We start from the raw sequence: 22,891 nt of genomic DNA, 5'->3' as shown, positions 1-22,891 counted from the left end.
CACTTTAGATGTCTCAGGTTTGCTTTGGCCCAGGCTGTTTCCTGGCTGGAGCTGGTCCCATCAGCACAGCTTCCAATCATTGCTCATGGGCAGATGACCACTAATATCAATAAAGCCCATGTGGTGTTTTGGAAACAAACTCTGAGCTGGTGCAAATGAATGAAGCTCCTTGGTCACAATGAGCTGCTTCTTTTACTCCTGCTGAGGACACAAAACGTCTTTTCCTGCCAAAGACTCCGTTACTACTCAAGTGAAGGTTTTAAATGCATAACACACACAGCCCTGGCACCACCCAGGGAGAATGCAGGGGGCAAAGCTCAGGAGGAAGTTCAGACCTGAAGACACTGCTTCAAAGTGACCTTATTCCTCTCTACAACTACGTGAAGGGGGGTTGTAGTGAGGCAGAGGTTGGTCTCTTCTCCCAGGCAACCAGTACCAGAACAAGAGGACACAGTCTCAGGCTGCGTCAGGGGAGGTTTAGGCTGGAGGTTAGGAGGAAGTTTTACACAGAGAGAGTGATTGCCCATTGGAATGGGCTGCCCGAGGAGGTGGTGGGGTCGCTGTCAGTGGGGGTGTTCAGGGCGAGGCTTGACAGGATGCTTGGTTGCATGGTTTAGTTGATTGGGTAGTGTTGGACGATAGGTTGGACATGATGATCTCGAAGGTCTCTTCCAACCTGGTTTATTCTATTCTATTCTATTCTATTCTAAAGTGCTCATAAAATCTTGCTAATTGAGAGGCTGAGAGAAGGAGAGTATTGGGCTGGGACATGGTAAGTCCTGTCCCCATCTCTGTAAGGGATGCAGCCTTGAGTCACCAATAAGTCTTTTTCTCGAATGGACTAGAGCTAAACTCACTTACTGCATGAGTCCACCTTGCCAGCACAAAGGAGGAAGGAGTCTGGGAGCTGGCTAAGAGGCCACAGTTACTAATGATACCCAAATGTCTGCACTGTCCCCAGCATCTTTCCTTTTATGCCCAGGACTCATGGTGGGGTGACATTTGAGAAAAGGTCTATCTGCCCAGAAAGAAACACAGCAAGTGAGCTGCTGGGTAGCAAAGCTCATGTGCCAGCAGGCTGAGGAGCCCAGCAGAAGCATTCCCACAGCTCTGGCACCACCAGGCACTTACCGCAGCCCTCGGCAGGTGCTAAGCATGACACTGGAGTGCTCCTGGCCCCGCACGACCCCGTGGTAGAAGCAGTGCTCCTGGAAGGCAGAGGGGAGTGGGGCTGGCAATGCAGTTTGGGGCTGGCCATGTGCTATATTTAGGCATTGCTGAATCCCACACGAGCGTGGCCAATACTCCAGCAATTGTTCTCTTTCCACAGCGCTTGGCAGTTGACTATCAGAGCTAAATCTCTGTGAGGCTGCATGGAAATTTGGCCTTTCAGCTGCCACGCACAGCCTGTGCAAGTGCATCAAACAGCTCCTTGTTGCCAGTAAAAATTGAGACCTTTGAATCCCCAAGGAAGCAACTCGGATCGCTGCAGCACTAAGGCGAATCCAAAGCTCTCTGCCTGTAATGGGAGCTGCCTATCGATGGCAGCTGGCCCCGGGTCAGGCCCCAAAGGATGTGCCTTCAGCCCCAGCGAGGATGATGCCACAGGCAATGGGGAAGTCCCCTGTCTGTGGGCTCCTGGCAAGACAAAGGCAGCCTCTGGCAGGGACAAGGAGGCTTTGGGGCAAAAACACCAACATATTCATCACATCATTTCCCCTCACCCTGGGGCAGCATTAGGAAAGATGATCTCATGGGGGTTTTATCTCTTATTTTCGCATCACAACCAATGCAGATCTTTGTGCCACTGCAGCAGAGTCAGCCACAGCCCGTGTGAGAGCAGTAATTTATGGGAATTTTACTGAACAGGAGCCAGCTTACATGAGCTGGGTTTCCCAAAGGGCAGGAATGTCCCCAGCATGGAGTACCCAGTGGCAAAACTAAAAGCAAAAGGATGAGTGGCAGGAGACATAACCATTTCCCCAGCACCCAGAGATGGGGGAGCAACACTGACAGCTGACCATGGCTCTCACAGCAGCACTTGGGCAGAACAGAAGGACAGGTTTACTATTTTGGGGAGGTGGAGACACCACCTTACTGGATCCCCCCAGGTCAGGAAGCCAGACTGCGTTCCCTTAGAGCTGTGGGGATCTGCAGCCTCAAAGACAGCTCTGGAGAAAGAAGCCCTCCTGTTTCTCTAATCCCTCTGCCTGATGGTCTCCCCTGCACGTAGTGGGAAAGAAAGCATCCCCTGCACTCACCGTGTGGGCCAGAGGGATGGTCTGGGTCTGTCCAGTCTGGCTGTAATGAGTCTCTGTGTAGCCTGGGGTGAAGAGGTTTCTGCGAACGTGGTAGAAGGTATCAAAGATAGGGGTTAAAAAAAATAAATAAAGACAGTAAGACTTTTCTTTAGACCTGGATTTCTGCTTCTTGGGTGTGCGAGAACATTAGCTAGATCCAGGTTTTTCTGAGGTCAGCATTCCTGTTGCTGTGAACCACTGTTGCAGACTCGGGCTGGTCACTATTTGCTACTGGTAGCGTGAAACTAACTGCAACAGAGAGAGGGAGGGCAGGAAACAGGTATTTGCGAGACACCAGCTGTGCTGCATCTCTGCATTCTGCTCTGAACCAGCACTTCCCATCTGTGAAGCACTTGTTAACATGCTGTCCCCAGGGATGTAGCAGCTAATGGCTGCCTGGTGGCACAGGAGCCACCAGAGCTGCTGCGGGACTGGTGCTGCAGGCTGTGCTACCCTGTGCACAGTGTGCTGTGACGACAGAGGCTCACAAGGTGGAAGCAGAGCTGACCTTGCCACATCCATCTGTCTGCTGCTCATGGAGCACATTCACTTCTGAAAGGGTGGAGCAAACCATCTTCCTAAGTGCTGTTTCAAGCCATTTACTAAATAGAAACAATAAAGGGGAGCCTGAGTACAGTTAGATGCTGAGATCCAGCTCCAACAGCTGCAAGTGAACAACTCCATTTTAATGAGGGAACTTAAAAAAACCCAAACAACTAAACAAAACAAACCCCAAACCAACAACAAAAGCAACAAACCCCACACACAAACCAACAAATAAAACCTACCAACCAACACCCACAAACAAACAAAACCCAAACACCCAGAAACCAAATATCAGCATTGTTTACTGGGTACAAGTCTCTCTGCAGTTTCCTTCACCCCTGCAAGTTATGCCCCAGATGTACTGGCATTAGACTAAAATCATCTGGTTCAGCGTAGCTAGCACACCACAAGCCAGTGCAGGACATGTCAAGGCATTTGTGTGAATAATCAGCTCAAATCCAGACTCTTTCCAGTATGCAAACCTGACTACAATTAAACCTGCATTTCAACTTCAGCCCAGAAGCCAATTCTCATCTTTTTCCTAGGAAAATGCTGATTCCCCAATGTGAATTTTTTTCATGCCATCCTCATATAGACAACATTCTCCCTGTCTTCTGCCCAGGATCAGACCAAGTCTATAAAAGGAGCTCCTGTGCACTGAATAGTAAGCATTTTGATTTTATTCCAGAGGAAACAGCCTTCCCCTTCTTTTTAAACATCTGCATTTGCTAAACAGCGGTGCAAAAAAGTACAGTAAGTCAAAATCTGGGCCAAACCAAGAAGGTCATATCCTGTGTCTATCTGAGCAGCCACAAAATGTAGCTTTAAAACAGCTTTTAAAAAACAATGGCCTCGTTTCAAAAACCTTGGAGAAGGATCACAGAACACATCCCATCTATGAAACACACTTCTGCAGCCACCCCACAGTGCTGCCAGGCCACCAAAGTGCCACACTTGCCATGCCACGAGGATGCCACATGCATCCTGGGCAGGGGGATGCCAGCAACAATGCAGTTGTAGTTCATTCTTTCTGTATCCCTCTTTAATAGTTCAAAAACCTGCTGCATGAAACTATCTGCAAGAAAGATAAAGTTTGCTTCTTGATTTCTTTAGGCTAGATGAAGAAATCTGTATCAGAAGCAACTCTGCGGACTTTTCTCATCTGACTTGGGTTTTGGTATGTGGCAGTCAGGTCTAATCTAACTTGAAAGCCTTTCTGTTTAAATAAGGGATTGGGTGCTTGGGATATCCAATTAAATTAGACCAGAGCAACAGGAAACACCACCTTTTATCAGTGTTTGAAAGTGCTTCCCTCATCTGGCATCCAAAGGCTCAGACACCTGAACAAGTACTGATGGCTTAGTGTCAGACAAACACCCATGCTGCTGTTGGATTGGATAGCATTTGATGTTGGGAATACAATAGCTTTTATCTCCACCTTCAAAGTTCACTGCAGCCCTTGAAAGCTCATTTTGTTTCTTTCTGATGTGTAAATGCTCATCACTTGATCCTGTCAGTGATCAGAGGACAAGATTGCTGCATTCTGTAAACTGAAGATAGGGACAGAAGCACCATCCCACAGAAAAAAAACAACTCCCTTCATCTCCCTGACTGCAGCAGCCTGCTCAGCAGGAGGCTGCATGAAGTTTATCAACAGATTGCATTAACTTCCAGGAAATTGACTTTAGCAACGTGCCCTGGCAGGTATCTGGTCAGTGTAAGTCTGTCATCTTGAGAGTGTACAGTAAACCAGTGTGCATCTGCCTAGTGCTCCTAAAGCCAGAATTAGACACCAGCCCATGGATTTCCAGTAGCTGAGGCTCGCACAGCCTACTTGTTCCATTCCCAAACAAGCATGCTTATGTTTTCTTCCCACTCCTTTATTCTTAGAAAGCACTCACTATGAATAGCCATTTTATCTCTTCTCCAGCACTGGCCATAAAACTTCGGTGCTTTCATGCCTGCCCATCCCCACGGCACTGGTGCCCAGTCCCAGCACCAAGCTGGGCCATGCTGAGCACCATAGCCCAGCACACTAGGTTTTGGGGCACAGGATGATGCTACACCACACATGTGCACATCACTTCCAACCTGCAGAGTGAGGGTCTAGCCCCTTCTAGAGTGAATTACAAAGATGAGAGGTCTGCCTGTATTTAAGGGGCACTTCTACAGCTGCTGAGCTGAAAGCATGAACCATCTGACTAAGCAGTGCCAGGTGTGAGTTTCAAGCCTCTTTCCATCAGTTGACTCCTATCCTACATTGCAGGTTCTCTATAAAATTTCCAGATTCTTATTTTGAGCTTGCAATAAGCCTGTTTTGAAGTCTCTTCCCTGCCTTAACAGAGGGCAGCCCTGGGGCTCTTGCAGCATTGCTGAGAAAGGCTATCACAGTGTAATGCTTGGTGTGTGGTGGGGAGAGCGGTGAGGAAAGAGGAAAAACAACAGCAGGTCTTGCAACACCCTTGGGGTGCTATAGCACTTTGTGCCTGTGAAAGTTCATTTCCAGCCCAACTCACTTCCTCAGCCAGCATCAAGCTTTCCACCAAACTGTAAATAAATAAAAAAGAAGCTTTCTTTTCATCTCAAAGTGCACCAGAGTTACACCTGCCAGTTTTGTCTCTCCTTGCTATATGTGCCAGTTGTTGGATAAACAAGAGAGATTTGAGATACATGTACCTCAAAACCTTATCTGCCATCATTTTTGGACAGCATCACTGCCAGGCTGAATAGCTGATTCCAGGGAAGTTCAGCCCTGCAAAGTGTTGAAGGTCCTGCTTCACCATTTCCAGAAAAGCACAGAGCTCACCTCCTTGCTGGAGAAGGAAAGCCTGGAAAAAACCAGCATGATCCATCCTGTCTTCACTATTACATTATATGCCTCAGTGACTACCTCTCCAGCAGCTAGAGATGAAGCTGCAAAAGTTTGAATGCAAAAAGGTCATTTAAAGGCTTCTGAAATCCAGTCAGGCAGCTGACAAGATTGCTAGCACACATCATCTTCCTAAAAGGCAGCATGGAGTTCCTCATTAGGGAAGCTATCAGCATGAAGAATTGATTATGTCTGAGAAAAGCCATTTTTGGATGGGAGGACTCTCCCTTGCTAGATCTTATTCACAGCTGCAGCCATGAGGGGCTGTTTGAGGCCAGGGTAAGTTACACACCAGTGTTCAGGGTGTTCCAGAGAAGCCTTCACACCTTTCCAACAGTGGCCAGCTTTCAGCAAGATCAGTTGTTCCCTAATATCCAGCTCGGCATCTAGCTCAGGGTGGGACAGCCTGCTCTTGGCAGGATTTGCTCCCCAGAAAACCTTGGGAGCTGAGTTCAATACAAGTGAGGAAGCCAAATGAAGGAAGAGTGGCTCAGTGCCATAATGTACAGATGGCTTGAGACTGTTTCTGCTGATGACCAGTGTGGAGTGATCTTGGTCCTGCTCCAGCCTGTCAATGATATCATTGTTTGAAACAAAACCCTCCTCCCCACACTGCTCTGCTGCTCTCGGGAAGCCCTGGGCCATGCAGATCTGACATCACAGGGCAATGTGGCTCTGTTTGGCCACATCGAGATGCTGTGCCAGGGAGTTTGCATGCTTCACATGAACTGATGGCAATCAGTGGGAGAGGCAGGCTGAGGACATGGGGCAAAAATCAAGCTTTCTTAGTGGGCAGCTGCCCCTGTGACACTGGGGAACAGTGCAAGTGACCTCCAGCTCATGTGGACACCATAGAGGTGTGGAGAAGCAGCTGAGGGGAGGGGCTGCACAGCACATCAAAACACACCCAAAAACAGCAGAAGGAAAGCTGGGGCCTTTCTAACACAACCAGGTTCATTTGAGGCAGTGTACATTTGCCTGCTGCTCTGGAGAGCCTCACCTCTATTTTCCTGTTAAATGGGAGCAGTTTTCTCTCACCTGTGAGCATCATTTGTTAGCACAAGTCAGAGAGCTCAGAGCCCTCCATCCCAGGTGACTGCTGTGAACATGCTCAGCTCCACCAGCCCGAGACCACTCATGGGCACTGGGAGGGCCCTGGTGGCATTGTGGTGCTCTTGCTAATTGGAGCAAGGATCGTTTTTTATAATTTGGTCCCATGAGCAACTTTGTTGGGGTTCATTTTACATGGGGACTAGTCTGTATGGACAGCTGCCAATTTGAAAACGCCCATAAGTATCTAAGAAACATATAGTTCTTATTTCCTCACAAACCCCAAATGCTAAATGGTCCATGAAGCTCTTGTGAGAAACAGATTCTTAATTTTTCAGTCATGGGGCCAAGAGAAATGAAGTCTGCAATCTCTTACATCTCTTTCCCCATCTCTTTCCTCAAATCACAATAAATCTATCCAGACAGGCTGCCAGCATCTTGCGGTGGAGGGAATTGACTCCCCCAAGAAAGTTTAGACATCAGTTTTCCATCTACAATTTGTGGCCCCACTCCGCTGTTTCTCAACAGGATCCAAGTAGGGTAAGAAGGAGAATGTGATCCCTTACCTCCCAGTCACTTGAATGCTCCCTAAAGTCAGAAATGATTATCAAATCCTGATGTGACCCCCATCTTGAACACCACCAACACATGATCCATGGCAACACAAACAGGCAGGCCTGCTTTCCACATCCCCCACTAGTGGGAAATCAGAGACTTCACCTCTCTGGAATCCTCCAGCCAAAACTTGTCACTTCATAAAAATCAGTGAAATCCAAACTACTTTTTTTCTTGGTGAGTTTCATCCAGACAAAGCCTGGAGCTGCTAAGCTGCCTTCCTCAAGAGCTTTTGCTGATATGTCTGAGAACATGTTTATTGTGTGAACAGCAGCACTTTGGAAAGAACAAGCACCTTCCCAGCTATTGAGGTGGAACTAAACTAGCTGTTTGTAATGTCTGGGAAAAATTTACAGGCTAAAGACTCTCCATCTCCTTTTGCCACCCACATCATCTGCAACAGTCACTGTGTAAATCATGTTACAGGACCCAAGCAACATTTGCTCCTCTGCTTACCAATGGGAACCATAAATGTTGCCTGGAGAGGAAAAAGGAAATAAAATAAATGGGAAACTGGCTGAAAATGAGTCAGGGACCAAAAGATTTAATGGACTCCATTTCCTCATCTCTTCCTCCCTGCCCCATACAAAGAAGCCACTTGAATATCCCAAGGGAACTGGGAGGCTGAGATGCAGCCATGGCTTTCCAATCCTGTTTTTCTGATGACTCCAAGAGACAGTAGAGCAGGATAAACTCAGTTTCCCTCCTTCACATAACCCTTAGCCCCTCCCCATGCAGGAAGCCCGTTAGACACTGATGATGTGTAGCCCATCAGCGGAATAATTTCATACATCCTTCCTGCTTGGAGGTGGGCAGCAACCTCCCCTCCTCCTCACTCACTGGGTAGAAGAGGCTCTAGACATGAGCAAAAGCAGGAAACCGTGAAATACAAGTGACAGAGATCTCTTATCAGACTGCTTATCAGAGCATCAAAAAGGGCTGGAGTGCCCAGGTGGGGCCAGAAGCCTGGAAATGATGCTGCTCCCTATCAGTTTCAATTGCCTAAAAATAGCTCTCTGGATTGTTCCCAAAGTCAGGCCAGATAAGCTTTGGATTTTCTTTGCAGTGTCCTCAGCCAGCTGCTGCACATCCCCACTGGTATTCTGCCACCAAGTGTCCCACACCATCATGGTTGCTGCAGGCAGTGGCAGTCAAAATATGAGGCCAGAGCAAGCAGCCAGGTTCTGCTGGGATACCCGCACAGGCAGGGATGTCTCCTGGAGAAGGTGATTACTCCTGAAGAAGCTTCCACTGCCCCTTGCAGCTGAGTGGATCTTCCCAAGTTCACTGTCCCCATGAGAGGCAGAAAGAGGAAGGTGAGAAGAGGGAAGAAAAGCCTTGTTGATACTTTCCCTGCACTCAGGTGAGAAGACAAATTCCATGCAGGCTCCTGCTGTGCAAACATGAGCTCTCCTCTTCACTAGAAAGAAAAAGCTCACACCAGGCATTGCTGCCACGCACATTCAGAGTGTCTCAGCATCCCCTCCCTGCCTGACTCAAAGCTGTTTTTTATTAAGAAATGCAAATGCCTTTTTAAAAGTCACTTTTCATCCAAGGTTTGCAACTCAGATTCTTCCGTTCCTAAGCCCCAGCCAAATCTAAAGCTGCTTTATAGGCATCTCTCCACATATATTTGTTGTTTGTGCAGCTTTGAGCTTTTCAATCCCACAGCTGCAGGACATGGTTTTGAGTCATTTAAAACAAGCTGAAGTCATTTAGGAGATAATTTTATCATTGCTCAGAAACGTGAACCAGTGTTGTGAACTCTGCTTGGAACTACGGCGTGGTTCCGCCTTATCACACTCCTGAGCAGGAAATAATGCAATACTATGCTAACTGCTAATGCAATAATTGTGTTCATAGATATGTGAAACCCAGACTCAGGCATGTGCTAAGCTTAGTACAAGCTACAGAGCTGTGCACAGTTCTGAAGAAAGACATGCAATAACTTCCGTGCTGCACCTCTGAGGGTGAACACAATGTCCTTTTTATATGGAGTATGAAATCAGGCTTGGTGTGAACATTACTTCCACATATTGAAAACAGCACATTTCTTGCAAGCTAGTGCATCCCTAACAAAGCCATACAGATGATGACTCTTTTTTTCTCCTCCTTTCAAAGCAAGCTCATTCTCATCAGCTTCGTGTCTGCATAAAAAGAGTAGTGGATGTGTAAGGAGGCTGCCTAATTCACTGACAACGTCATTTGCAATAGTTTCCCTAGCGTGGCATACCTCCTTTCTACCTTTGGGAACCATTGGGTAGATCATATCCCAACCAGACTTGAATTTTGCCAATCATTTCATGCTTATTTTGAGTGGTGGAAGTCTGAGATGTGGCTGTGAGAGTACAGCAGGAGCCAGCACCCCTGCACTGAGCCCAGGACTGAGGGGATGCAGAGAGCACCAATCTCAACGGCAAAATGGGTTTCCAGAAGATCCTCTAAAGTGCATCAATTACATGACCCAGAATTCTGGGGCTTATTTTCATGTCAATAGCCCCAGATATCTTCCTTAAAGCTGCAGTACTATTATATTCCCTTTCACGTGAACTTGAAACCAGGAACAGCCAGGTTTCAGATGGCTTTGGATGGACACTTCCCACTTGGGGAATTTCACTTTCTCTTCCATTGAGTGCCCAAAAAATTCTGCAGTGAAGTCACTGATGCTGCAACTACTCAGTACCCTAAACCTCATCTAAAATCTCAGTCTTCTCTGTAAGATAAACACTAGCAGTGGTGAGCTCCTGGATGCTAGGGAGCAACCCCAGGCTGGCAACCTGAGCAACAAGGCTGGACTCTTCCTCGCTGCATGTTTTAATAAGGACATCAGTTTGTCTTCACTTAGAAGTACTCTATGGATGTTGATAATTACAGCATGCACAGGGCTCCTAGAGACAGCATAGTTTTGTTTGCTTCATCATCTCTCTTCTAATTTGTCTCTAAACTACTTCTGCACCTTCACAAGTCTCTGAAAAGCTGTAGCTCTCCAGAGCCTCTCATCTACTCGAGTTCAGATTTGCACTTTGGGATTGTATCACCACATTCCCTGAACAAGGACTCAAGGCCTGGCAAGGCTCCCATGTGAAGCACTGATGCCTATGAATCTCTTGCATTTTCCACACACACAAAAAAAAAAGAGTCAAAATCAGAATCTCCAAACCACTTGCTGTATTTCATCAGTCCTGGTAAGGAGATTCTTCCCACAGGGGAAGTGTGAGAGCACACTTAAATCTGTGTGTATACATCTCGATGCATGAAAACGTGTTTCAGGAAATAAACACAATGGAAGGCTTCTATTATTGTAATTCTGTTTACTAACACCAGCAATGAGCTTGCACTGGAAATAGCACAGCTCCCACAAGACACCTGGAGGTTAAGTCATCATGCTTGAAGCACAAATGGATTAATTCAGCAAGGATCCTTATCCTGCCGGCTTCTACTGTGCCAGAAATAAATTCACCTTTGCATAGCAACTGTGGAATAGGCAAGACCTGACAGTCCTTCCACCAGGAAGGAGACCTCCAGCAGTATTAGCAGTTGTGTAGCTTCCAGCTTCAGCTTAAAGTCTGGCTTTGCTGACCGCTGCCATCAGCAACACCTATTTTTCCTGCATTAGACAGGACTGAGTTAGCAGTGCTTATGCTATCTGGTCTCATCCACCACTCTCCATTTTTCCAGTTGAGAAATGCCAAAACACACAGAATTTATAGCTGGTTCTGTTTAGCTCTACACAGGTGCCTGAATGCCTGGGAAATGTGTCCAGCTTTTGCACTCCCCATAGCTTATGTAGCCTGTGACAGAAAATTCCTCACAGGATATATTCATCTTTCATCAGATTTCAGTCTTTAATGCAGGCTGACCAGAAAAATCTGGTTTTCCCCCCAAATGGCCCTGAATGTCCCTTAATTTTATGTACTGACATCTAAATACTAAGATCTTCTGACACTTTACTCTTTCAGGAGGAAAACAGAGACCCCAAACTCTGTGGTTGGGATGGCTGATTCTAGCAGACAAACATTTGGTTGTGTTTCCATAGGCAGATCTTCAGATCCATTTAAAAATTAATAAAACAGCAAGAGTGCAAGGGGACTGCTCAAAGACAAGCTTCATGCAGCTAAATTTCCAGCTGCTGTTCCCCCACAGGAAACTAATGTACTCAAAGGGCAGAGAGCCTATGGAGCAGTCTGCAGACCAGAATCCTTCTACCTGTCTCTGTCTCCTGCAGGTTCAGCTAAATTCAATGTACATCATGCCCTGTTACACCACACAGCATTGCTGTATCACGCCTGAGAGGAGGCTGCATTTCAGTTAAGGCAGTCTACTTTAGCACAAAGGGCACTAATGGAATTGAAACTGTCAGACCATTTCTCCTAGGAAACAGAGCAGGACCTCTTTGGATCATAGCAAATGATATCCTCATTAGACTCACACTGACTCTAAAGCATTCAGCCATTTGGTAAATAATGGACTTCATATCAGCAATGTTTTCTAATTAGTAGTAAGAATTATGATGCAAAAATAAGTAGACACACTGAGGGGCAGGTCACCATCTGCTTTTTGCTGACAAAGCTGTTACAGTCAGTGCTGCTTGGCTGATTAACATCAGTGGGGACTCAGACCTGGAATAACCTTGAAATCCAGAAAAGGACTTCCTCATCCTGCCATTATTAAGACCCTGTTGAAGTCAGTGGAGGTTTTCCTGTTGACTTCACTGTAATCCTAATTCATTATTTTAGTGTGACTGCAATTAAGACACAAGCACACTTACCCATTTTTCTCCAGTTCCAAGATGAGCTCCTGGCCTTCTGCCTTTACTGTAAGTTCAGCTCTGAATGGATGCTGCGTGCGAAAGAGACAGTGCCTGTTACTCATACATCATCATAATTATGAACACATCCAGAAACATAAATCATTCCACTGGAAACTGCAGTTGACCTTAAACCACTCCTCACTTTCCTCCTACCTTTAGACCTGCAGTGCTGACAAAGGGAAGAAACGGGCCACAGTGGCTCCCAGCTCCAGACAGGCTGCTGCATCTCTTTGGCACAATCATGCATCTCAGTGGACACTGATCAGGGGCTGTGCCCAGATGCCACAATGCAGAGCCAAGAAGCACTACAGTCATGCTGGAGGGATGCTGCAACTGAGCTAATGATCCTGGTGTCTCAGGAGGGATAATGGGCTCAGACAAAGCAACAAGTCCTGCTGCTGGAGTGCTGAGAGGAGCAGCTGGGTGGGAGGGATACACTACACTCTGTTCTCTACACTGTACTCAGGATCACAGCACAGCACAAATGACAATAAAAGGCATACAATGGAGTCCCTTAGACATCTTAGGCTGTAGCTGTTGTTCAGATAGTATTTCACAGCTGCTCTTATATTAGTCCCAGCCTGCCAAGGCACTGGGAACCATGACAGCAACTTTCTAATGTGTTTCAACACAAGGACACAGCCCTGGTTTGCCGTCTGCCTACGTCGGTTCCCCAAGGCCTACTTGTGTTAACAGAAGGAACTCCAATTTCTTAATGCAATGGCAAATGCATACATTAAACTCAACATCTAAGGGGGAAAAAAAATTTAAACAATGAAAACACACAAAACCCCACTGGGGACCAAAAGTATAGAACATGCTTCCTAGACAACCAACTTTAAGGTCTCCAGTTTTACCTCCCTCAAAACAAGACCACAAGCTAAGACCTGGTGGGGATTTCTGAGTCTGAGTGCTTTCACATATAGGAAATGGATGAATAAACTTCCCAGAAGAGAAATTATCCATCTGATAAGAACAGACTTCTCTATTCAGCTGAAAGAAAAAAAACAAAACAGCAACAAGCCATAAAAGCTGGTGAGATGATTAACTCAAACCATTTCCTAATTCAGTGCTGGAGAAGATTTTGCAGAAGAGGTCTACTGAAAGCACAATAAAGCAAAGCTGACTGAGTAGGATGTTCTGATGAAAAATGTCAGCCCAGTGATACACTAGCTTGCCACCTCAATTCCAAGCTCAGTTACAAACTTCTCATTTTACCACCTCCCTGCTCATATTCTGCATTTTGTTCATCTTTCTTTTCCATTTCCAGGACGTTGCCCTAGGCCCACACAGATGATGCAAAAGAAGTTAACACATTTACAATGGTGGTTAATTCCACAGGGCTGCGTTTAGTTTACTGAAGCACAGGTGCTCAGTGCATCTCAGAGTGGGTCTATTGCTCTGCTGACTAACATGTAAGCAGTGGTGGTTACCTCACCTGTATCTTGGGGAGATCTGAGGATCTCCACCACCATCAAAGTCTCTTCACAAAGGGTGTGCAAGCATCATTAGACTCGGCAACACTTTCCCTCTCCTTCAATAATCCTAGGACTTCAGAGTCCATCAATTGATGTGTAAGTGAAACATTCCAGCTGTACATTAGCTTTGCTAGCACTGGTTGTAAAGCCAACAGGAATTTGCCTGAAACAAACCAAGTACAACCCCCGAGACCCAGCAAATCTGTATAAAGGGAAAGGCTGTCCGAATGTATTTGTAGCACTACCAATAACATGAAGGACCAAAACTTCCATGCAGTATTCCAAGGATATTTTAAAGAGAGTTAAGACCATGGGAGAGTCATTGTAGTGCCATTTATTTTTTTTAATGACAGAATAAAAACTTTTATAAAGTCTCACCTATAGAGAGGAGCTAAATCCCATACTAACTAATCCCCATCTCTTGGGGAGATGCCATGATTTGTCTTTAGTATAACACTGCAGCTTCCCTTTTTCTGGTTCACAATGTAAACAACACCCTCTGGATTTTCCTCTTTCATTTGATTATGCAACTGATAACTTCTTGATTGTGGTAATGCAAATCCTGGGAAGCTGCGCAGCGGTTTGTGGTTGATGTTCAAGCCTGAAACCCCAGTATTTCTCAGAATGGCTGCAGATTACTGCCATGCCACTTCAGCTGTCCACAGAAGAGAAGTGGGGGTAAGACCTGTACTGATACGCATGGTGTGCAAGACACAGACAGACCTGAGCTCAGGGTGACTTTTCTTAGTGAAGCACCCTCGCAGTTCGGAACCATCACCTCCAAAAGCTGATGCCTCTATTCTGCTCCTCATTGCATCGCTGCGCTTCCCTTTCAGACATTCAGATCAAGCAGACCCGATCCAGGTTTGAAGGCATGGCAGAGAGCGAACCATCAGAAACCTCTGCACAGTGACCGCAAGCCACCCGACGCGGTCTCGGGCTCCGTGCCCGAGATGTGCCAGTTTTCCCAGCCCTTCTCGGCACCCGGCGGCGCCGCAGCAGCTGCCCGTGCTGCAGATGGGCTTACCGCGGCTTGTCACAGACCTCAGCTTAAAAAACACCCCAAAAGGCACATGGCGAGGTCCTGCCCTGACCGTGACATCGTTCCTCCCCTGGAAACGACACGGGGCTTTGAAAGCAAAACACGAACAAGGAGCCGGGCGTGACCTACCTTCTCGCTGCTGGGGCTCCCCGGGGCTGCCCAGCGCGGCACCACCACCTCGGGCTGCGGCTCCGAGCCGGCGACGACCCCTCCCGCTGGGGAGACACAAGAGGAGCCGCTCATTACCCACCCACGGGAGCTCCAGAACACGGGGCCGGGGCGGGTGGGGAGAGCCCTGCGCTGGCTGTAAGGGAAGCAGGAGGATCCCTCCCCACCAAAGCATCCACCCGTTCTGCCTCCCTCCCTCCCCGGGGGCTCATGCAGCCAGAGGCATATGTGCAGGGTGGGGGGCGGCCGGCGCAGCCCTTCCCGAGCCGGGCACCCTGCACTCACGGGGCGGCCGTAGCAGCAGCGAGAGTGCGATACCGCAGAGCAGCCCCCGGCCCCGCATGGCTCCGGGCAGCACACGGCGCTCCGCCGCCGCCCCGCCGTATATAAAACCGCCCGGCGCGACTTTCTCCTCCCACCACCGGCCCGAGATCCGCTTCTGCAGCCCCCTGCCTGGGGGAGGGGGTGGACAGGAGTGTCTCCTCCTCTTCTTCCTCCACCTCACGCTGGGTAGCACCTCGGAGATGCCCCTCGCGTGCAATAGAAGCTCTGTCCTGGGCGTGGGGATGTGAGGCTGGGCTGTCCTCCCAGCACCTCAAGCATCTCCATGGGGATCCCTATGAAAACCCTCTTTCCCTCTCCCCCCGCCCTAGCTCTTTTGCACGGAAATCTGTTGTACCTTAAAAGCTAGCGAAGAGGAGGGGACCTGGTGGAAGGCAGCAGCCAAATCGTTGTGAAGAGGCTCCTGTAGGAGATGTGCTATGGCTTTATTTGTTTGTTATATTTGTATGTAATCCTAGCAAACCTTTCATGGTTCCAGAGCCATCCTGAATCCCTCAGCTCCTGGGAAACGCATTGCCCCTGGACAACTGAAGGGATATAGGATGAAATTTATTGTGCCCATATAAATGGGCAGAAGCAACAAGCTGTCCACTGTCTCTTTAAGGCTGGGGAAGGGCATGGGAGCATCCACAGCTCAGATTTCTTGTGCTGCTCTTCCGTGATGTCCACTCACTCCCATAAAGCTCCCAGAGAAGCATCCCTTTCTTCTCCTGCATCCTTCAGCACTAACACAAGGCTGTGGTATACACACCACCTCTTTGCTAGACCTCTGCTCTTCACAAATATGAGCACCCAAAGGACTGCCAGATGCAGTGCCTCACTGCTGGGTTAGCCACTGTAGCTCAAGGTTGCACCATGAAAGTCCAAGTTAGCAGGGCTGTGTTCAGGTCACCAGTTGCAAAAACATGAGCTCTGTGATGCTGTAGATGCTTCCTGAACACGCTGAGCCCATGAAAACCAGCTGCCTTCCCCTGTGTCAGATTATTTCTGCTATGACTCTCAGTTAGCTCAACTGTAACCACACTACCATTTTCATGACAAGCATTTTTATGGGGTCAGTTCAGAGTGGCAGGAAAAAGCATTGCCTCTTAAGCATACTCTTTAGGCAGCCATTGATCCACATTATCAACAGAACCCTTTCCATTCATCTCTGTACTTAAAGTGGCTGTGTAGGTGAACCACCAGGAAATCAGCTTAAGAAATGTGGAGAGTTTTCACCTGGCTATGTTTCAGAGGATATCAGTAAATTAGGCTGGCAGGAAATGAATGTTTCATTCAGAATAATAATAATAATAATAATGATATTGTCTCTTGCCCAGGGGTTTATTTATGCTATTGAAACCACTGAGCTCTCTTACTGAAAGTCTTTGCTAACCCATGCCAGTGTGCCCAAAGGAAACATGGCTGTTTTGGTTTAAGGCTTTCATATATGCCCCTTCTCTCCCTCAGCACTTCACACACGGCACCTTTATGATCTTGTGAAAGTCACCCTGGCAGAAGAAAGCTAGGACCTCCTGGGGACAGCTAGAGAGAATTATCAGGGTGAGCAGACTATGAACGACATTTTAGCTGATCCACAGACAGGTCACAACTTTTTGTCACACAACTAAATCATGTTATTTCCCAGAATAAAAATCCAGGGACCAGATTCCAGCTCTCTCCTAATCATGTGGAGTACCTTGAAGAGAAAACTTGACATTTTTGTGAACTCTCCCATTTATTTATAGCTGCCTGTAATATAGAAGAAAACAATGGCACAATTGTTGATGCCTTTATTATAAATAAGTAAAAATGCAACCCCAATTTAGACACAGATTTAGCTGTTTGCTTTCATCCCTGCATAAAATTTCCTTCTGCACAAAGGAAAAAAAAAATACTTCGATGAGGAACATGTATATTTGCATGGAAAGATTGCCACAAACCTTCTCAGCACAACAAATCCTTCCAGGGACCGCTCCATATATTTCTCTAAAAGAAGATCAGCTCAAAACCCCAACCAACCAAACACAAAAAAACCCAAAGAAAAAAAACCCCAAACATTACATGGAATAAAGGAGCCTTATCTTAAGACTGGTAAAATGCTCAGGCCAATTACTATCTGCTTGTGATGTCTGTCACCACCCAAATATCATAACAATGAAATACATGCAATATTTGCATTTCTTATGGAGGGGTATTTTTATCTTTGGAATTTGGTAATACGAGAATTGATATCTCAATTTATAATCACCAGAAACTCCCTCCATAAAAATATAGCCACAGACTGTGCAGTGGCTATATATAGTTTAATCTATATTTGTATGATATATCACTTACAGTACTCAGACATCGCTGCACGGAAAGATTCAGGGTATTCTGCCCTTACTAACAGTGCTCGGATGCTGTAACGCTACCTGCCTCTGGCACAGAATGAGTCAGATCCTGCCCTGACCCATCTCTTCAAAAAGCTCTTACTGGAGTCAATGGGACATTTGCCTGATTCACAGAGAAAGGTCAAGCTTTTGGTTATCTGGGAATTACACAGACTCAGACTCATTTCCTCCAGGATCCCAACTGCTCGATTAAAAGTATCAACTGGGAATTCGGGAGCCTGTGCTCTGTTCCCTTATCAGTTACATCCGCTGTGATCAAGGGATGGACACACCTGCAGCCTCCATGCAGCACCCAGGGCATGGTCAGTATATGAGATCGTTCAGTAGGCTTGAAAATGAGGTGTTTCAGTTTCCCTAGGGCAAAGCTGATGAGAAAGATTTTGAAGGGGAGTTTCAGCACATACTCAACAGTTGGCAAGATGAATTAACACTGTCGTCGTTAGGTGGAAAGCAAAAGATGAAGAGATGGGAGAGATCTCACTATGTTCATAGTAAATTAGGAGTTAGCCACCTAGAAGGAAATAGAAAGCTAGATCCACAGAGGACAGTGCCTGTTGAAGAAACAGATTTATGCAGAGAATGACTTGGATATATGTATCAGACTAAAAGCTCAGTAATATTTCATTGGAAGTCTCTCTTCAGAAATAGGAGCTGTTGTTGAATGAACTGCTCTGAAAAGACTCCTGCTGACACTGGAGAAAATATTACTGAGAATCCAAGTCTTAGCAGGAGAAGGTAGAAGACTTTTTGTCCTGCCTAGCCTCTGCTTTACAGATACTCATGCTGATAAAAGAAATTTTCTGTCTTAGGCTGACTTGAGCGGGATGTGAAAACTTCCATTTTGCAGAACATTTTTCTCCCTCAGATGATCAAAGGAGGAAGGCTGTGAAGGGAACTGGCGATTTAACAGCGAACCTCTTTATTCTGAGTCTGAACAGTTGAGAACAGCTTTGGCTGGCCCAGAATATACTGTTTAGCTTTGGTTTTCCACCACCCATGCAGGACAGCAGGAATACTTAGAAGAGCTCTAGAGCAGCTGCCCAGCCAAAGAGGGAGAAGTGCTGTAAGATGATCAGGTACGAGACAAGGGCTTGTCCCAATGTGCTGTCACTGAAATCATATCAAAGCACTGTCTATGATTTTTTTGAAGGGTGGGTCACTGCTGCTGCTTTTGCTTCATTCCTACAGGCAAGTAAACTTAATGGCAGAAGACTTTTAACTCTTTTTAACTGCATTTGTACATCTGTAGTGCTCCCCTCCACACTTGCCTGCAAGCTTCTCCAACACAACAGCGAGAGAAGGGGAACAGGTATAATGGTGCCAGGGCTTTTAATAACATCCAGTCCATAAATCCAGTAATTTGGAAGTAAAAAAAATACCAGTCTCTGCAAATGGATAGCCTCAGGCAGTGATGCACTGGGTAGCACTACAGTCTTCAGACTTCTGCAGCAGCGGGAAAAAATAAACTTTGTTCAGAAAAATTTGCATCCCATTTGGTTTTCAGGCTAAGAAGCATGCAAGGCAATTTTTAGTTTAGACTAAAGTAAACATCAGAGAAAGAAGAAAATAATTACAAGAGAGCAGAATATGTCTCTCACGTCTCACTCTCTGCCCTGCCATGAAGCAGGGCACCAAGGGACTGGGCCTGCCTATGACCCACTTCACACATTGCAAGAAGAGAAATACCAGCACAGCTAGCTGGCACGTCAGGAATCTGCATTTAGGAGATAAGTTTGAAGGTGGCTTTACAATGACCTAGAAATGGGAGCTAAAAAACTCTTCTGTCACAAGATAATGCCCCGTGTGGGCTGCCAGTGCATGCTACAGAATGATTCAGAGGAAGCTGGGTTTGGATGAGTAGATTGTATAATTTTCGCTTCTGTTGTAGACAAGACCTAATAGTCTCAAAATGAGCTCAGCTGAAGGCTGGGTCCAGTGCTGTAGATCCCACATGACCAATTCAGGATTTCAGCTCTAGCTGGAAGGAAAGGAGTGACCAGGCCGAAATTTTGTTTGCTCACTAATATATATTTAGGATGTGTTAAACCTGTCTTCTCTTCTCCTGGCCTTACTGGTTTGTGTGCAGTTCTGGGCCCCTCAGTTTAAGAAGGACATTGAGACACTTGAACGTGTCCAGAGAAGGGCAACAAGGCTGGGGAGAGGCCTTGAGCATAAGCCCTATGAGGAGAGGCTGAGGGAGCTGGGATTGTTTACCTTGGAGAAGAGGAGGCTCAGGGGAGACCTTATTGCTCTCTACAACTACCTGAAGGGTGGTTGTAGCCAGGAGGGAGTTGGTCTCTTCTCTGAAGCAACCAGCACCAGAACAAGAGGACACAGTCTCAAGATGCACCAGAGGAAGTTTAGGCTCGAGGTGAGGAGAAAGTTCTTCACTGAGAGAGTCATTAGCCATTGGAATGTGCTGCCCAGGGAGGTGGTGGAGTCACCATCCCTGGAGGTGTTCAAGAGGAGATTGGATGTGGCACTTGGTGCCATGGTTTAGTCCTGAGGTCTGTGGTGACGGGTTGGACTTGATGATCTTTGCGGTCTCTTCAACCTTGGTGATTCTGTGATTCAGTAAACAGAGTAAGTATCTATTGAGGATATCACACTGTCTTTTCATACATGAACAGCATAGGTCCCATTAGCAGATGGATGCTGCATAGCCAAGTGCTGAATCCCTTGTCCCACTGAAGCTCACACTGAGCTGTCAGCACTGAGTTCACAAGAGCAGGGTAAAACTGAGTACCCCTGAGGCACCTCCCTTCAAATGGTGCCGGACACCCCCATATAGGAAGAAGGAAATTTGTATTATCCATGGCAAGCAATAATTCTAGGTTCTGGTGCATTAAACTATGTCTTATATCCTACTCCATAGAGTATAAAAAGAAAAATGGGAGAAGAGGAAAGTTAGATCTAGAGAATAATCCCACAAACAGCTGTTTTATACCTTGAAACACACTTGCGTAGGAATTAGTACATTTGCCCACACACATTCCCAGGCCAGATCAGCTTTCAGTGAGAAGATAATTTAGAAATGAACAGGCTTTTTCTACTATTTATAAGACTTTCCTCTTCATGATTCCTCTGCATTGCAAGTGCAGGGGGCTGTTTGTAACAGTTGCAACATGTAGGGCGGACAGGATTTGTTCATGCTTTCGTGTTCTTTAACGCTCAAACAAGAGGTTTCAGTCTTGGGACTTGGAAAATGTTATGAGCCTACAGAAGTAGGAAAGCATGAAAATGTTGATAAGAGACTGAAAAGTTATAGTGAAATCAACTCAAAGGCTGTCTACTCTACATTGATTTAGGACTATCTTTTGAGGCATATGGAAGCTTGATTTGTACCTGTCTTTGTCAATAACACTGTCTTGATGGATACTGGGAACCTAGGGCTCAGGTTTGACAGGATGCTCAGGGCCCAACAGTTCTATTGTGACAACCCATAAAATATAAGATGTCCTACATGAGATGGGCAGCCTAGCATCCTCTGAACCATTCCTCAGCATCCTCTCACAGATTAGGATGGATGGACTTCTCCATACACAGCTTCCAGCTTTCCCCACATTTCTGTGGTAGCTGAATTCACACAATTATACATGCACACATATATACACCAGAGAGCAGGGAAGTCATTCTGCCCCTGTACACTGCACTGGTTAGGCCACACCTTGAGTACTGTGTCCAGTTCTGGGCCCCTCAGTTTAGGAAGGAGGTTGACTTGCTGGAACGAGTCCAGAGAAGGGCAACAAAGTTGGTGAGGGGTTTGGAACACAAGCCCTATGAGGAGAGGCTGAAGGAGCTGGGGTTGTTTAGCCTGGAGAAGAGGAGGCTCAGGGGAGACCTTATTGCTCTCTACAACTACCTGAAGGGAGATTGTGGACAGGCGGAGGTTGGTCTCTTCTCCCAGGCAACCAGCACCAGAACAAGAGGACACAGTCTCAAGCTGTGCCAGGAGAGGTTTAGGTTGGAGGTTAGGAAGAAATTCTGCACAGAGAGAGTGATTGCCCATTGGAATGGGCTGCCTGGGGAGGTGGTGGAGTCACCATCACTGGAGGTGTTTAGGAGGAGACTTGACAGGGTGCTTGGTTGCATGGTTTAGTTGATTAGGTGGGTTGGATGGTGGGTTGGATGGTAGGTTGGATGCAATGATCTTGAAGGTCTCTTCCAACCTGGTCTATTCTATTCCATTCCATTCCATTCCATTCCATTCCATTCCATTCCATTCCATTCCATTCCATTCCTTTCCATTCTATTCTATTCTATTCTATTCTATTCTATTCTATTCTATTCTATTCTATTCTATTCTATTCTATATTGTCTGGAAAACTGACTACAGCTCATCATTCCAGCCATGATGCAGCTTAGATGCACAGTAAGCCTGTGAGTTACATGAATTAGGATCTGCCTGTCCCCACTCAACATCCACGGTTTAAAATGAAGCACTAGAGGTATATTGTTCAGGTGAGTTTATTCAAATACAACAATAGCAACATAACAAGATTCACAGAAGAAAATGACCCTCTGTTCCAAAAAATGGGGGGGAAAGTAACATTAACTACACATTTTGGCCAAAAGATTTTGAATTTCCTTACTATTTGAGTTCGGCACAGAGAATCTCCCTGTTTAAAAGCCTTTGATACATCTCAGAGAGTTTGGTATTGTCTGGAGAAGTCTTTGCAGCACTAACTACACTCAGGGATAAAGTCATAGACCAGTAGTGTAAGTCACAGGGCCAGAGCTCATATGATTTCCTCTCTCTGGGTGCCACCATGCCTCACCACACCTTCTGGACAATCCCATTTCGATTAATGGCACTTGTTTCAGACCAAGATATTACTGAAACTGATGTAAATTGTTAATGTGTTATATAGCAGTTTTATTACAAACAAGACACTACAGTTACAAATAAACCAAATTAAACTTAAAACTAGCTCATCATGGGAAAAATATAAAGCACTGCAGAATAACTGACTTCACTCTCCAGGCCTTAGAGTATTTTACTGCAGTAAGAATTACATTACAGTCATAAACAAGAACTATTTCACTTGCTAAAGCTTCTAAAGTAATGCTTACAAATTATGGCAAATGCTATCAAAGGGCCTATTTTTGCATTAAAAAGATGTCCTTAAACACACCTTTCCTCAGGAAAGCACATTATCACATGCTTAGATCTAAACTCCTGTGTAGGTGGTCTCCTGAGACAGAGCCCAAACAATGCCCTGATGAAGCTGGTGAAACTCCAGAGGCTTTTGACCTCCCCAGATCTATATGTGATCTTTCAAAACGCAAAAAGGTCATC

The 22,891-nt window shown here is 46.2% G+C and overlaps 1 protein-coding gene across 1 annotated transcript in view; it reads right to left on the bottom strand.

Annotated features, from left to right (window-relative positions):
* Positions 1-15,325, bottom strand: part of ADAM19 (ADAM metallopeptidase domain 19) — a 31,934-nt gene extending 16,609 nt beyond the window's left edge. The window contains exons 1-5 of the mRNA XM_054168431.1: positions 15,164-15,325; positions 14,840-14,925; positions 12,149-12,219; positions 2,262-2,340; positions 1,132-1,208 (exon numbers count right to left, since the gene is read on the bottom strand). Coding sequence (XP_054024406.1) covers positions 1,132-1,208; positions 2,262-2,340; positions 12,149-12,219; positions 14,840-14,925; positions 15,164-15,221 — 371 coding nt within the window. The 5' untranslated portion in view covers positions 15,222-15,325. The remainder of the gene's footprint in view (positions 1-1,131; positions 1,209-2,261; positions 2,341-12,148; positions 12,220-14,839; positions 14,926-15,163) is intronic.
* Between the last annotated feature and the right edge of the window lie 7,566 nt (positions 15,326-22,891).

Source organism: Dryobates pubescens, chromosome 16 (genome assembly GCF_014839835.1).
Source record: "Dryobates pubescens isolate bDryPub1 chromosome 16, bDryPub1.pri, whole genome shotgun sequence".
Classification (NCBI taxonomy): domain Eukaryota; kingdom Metazoa; phylum Chordata; class Aves; order Piciformes; family Picidae; genus Dryobates; species Dryobates pubescens.
The sequence above is the reverse complement of the archived record's forward strand: the minus strand, read 5'-3'. Positions and strand labels throughout refer to the sequence as shown.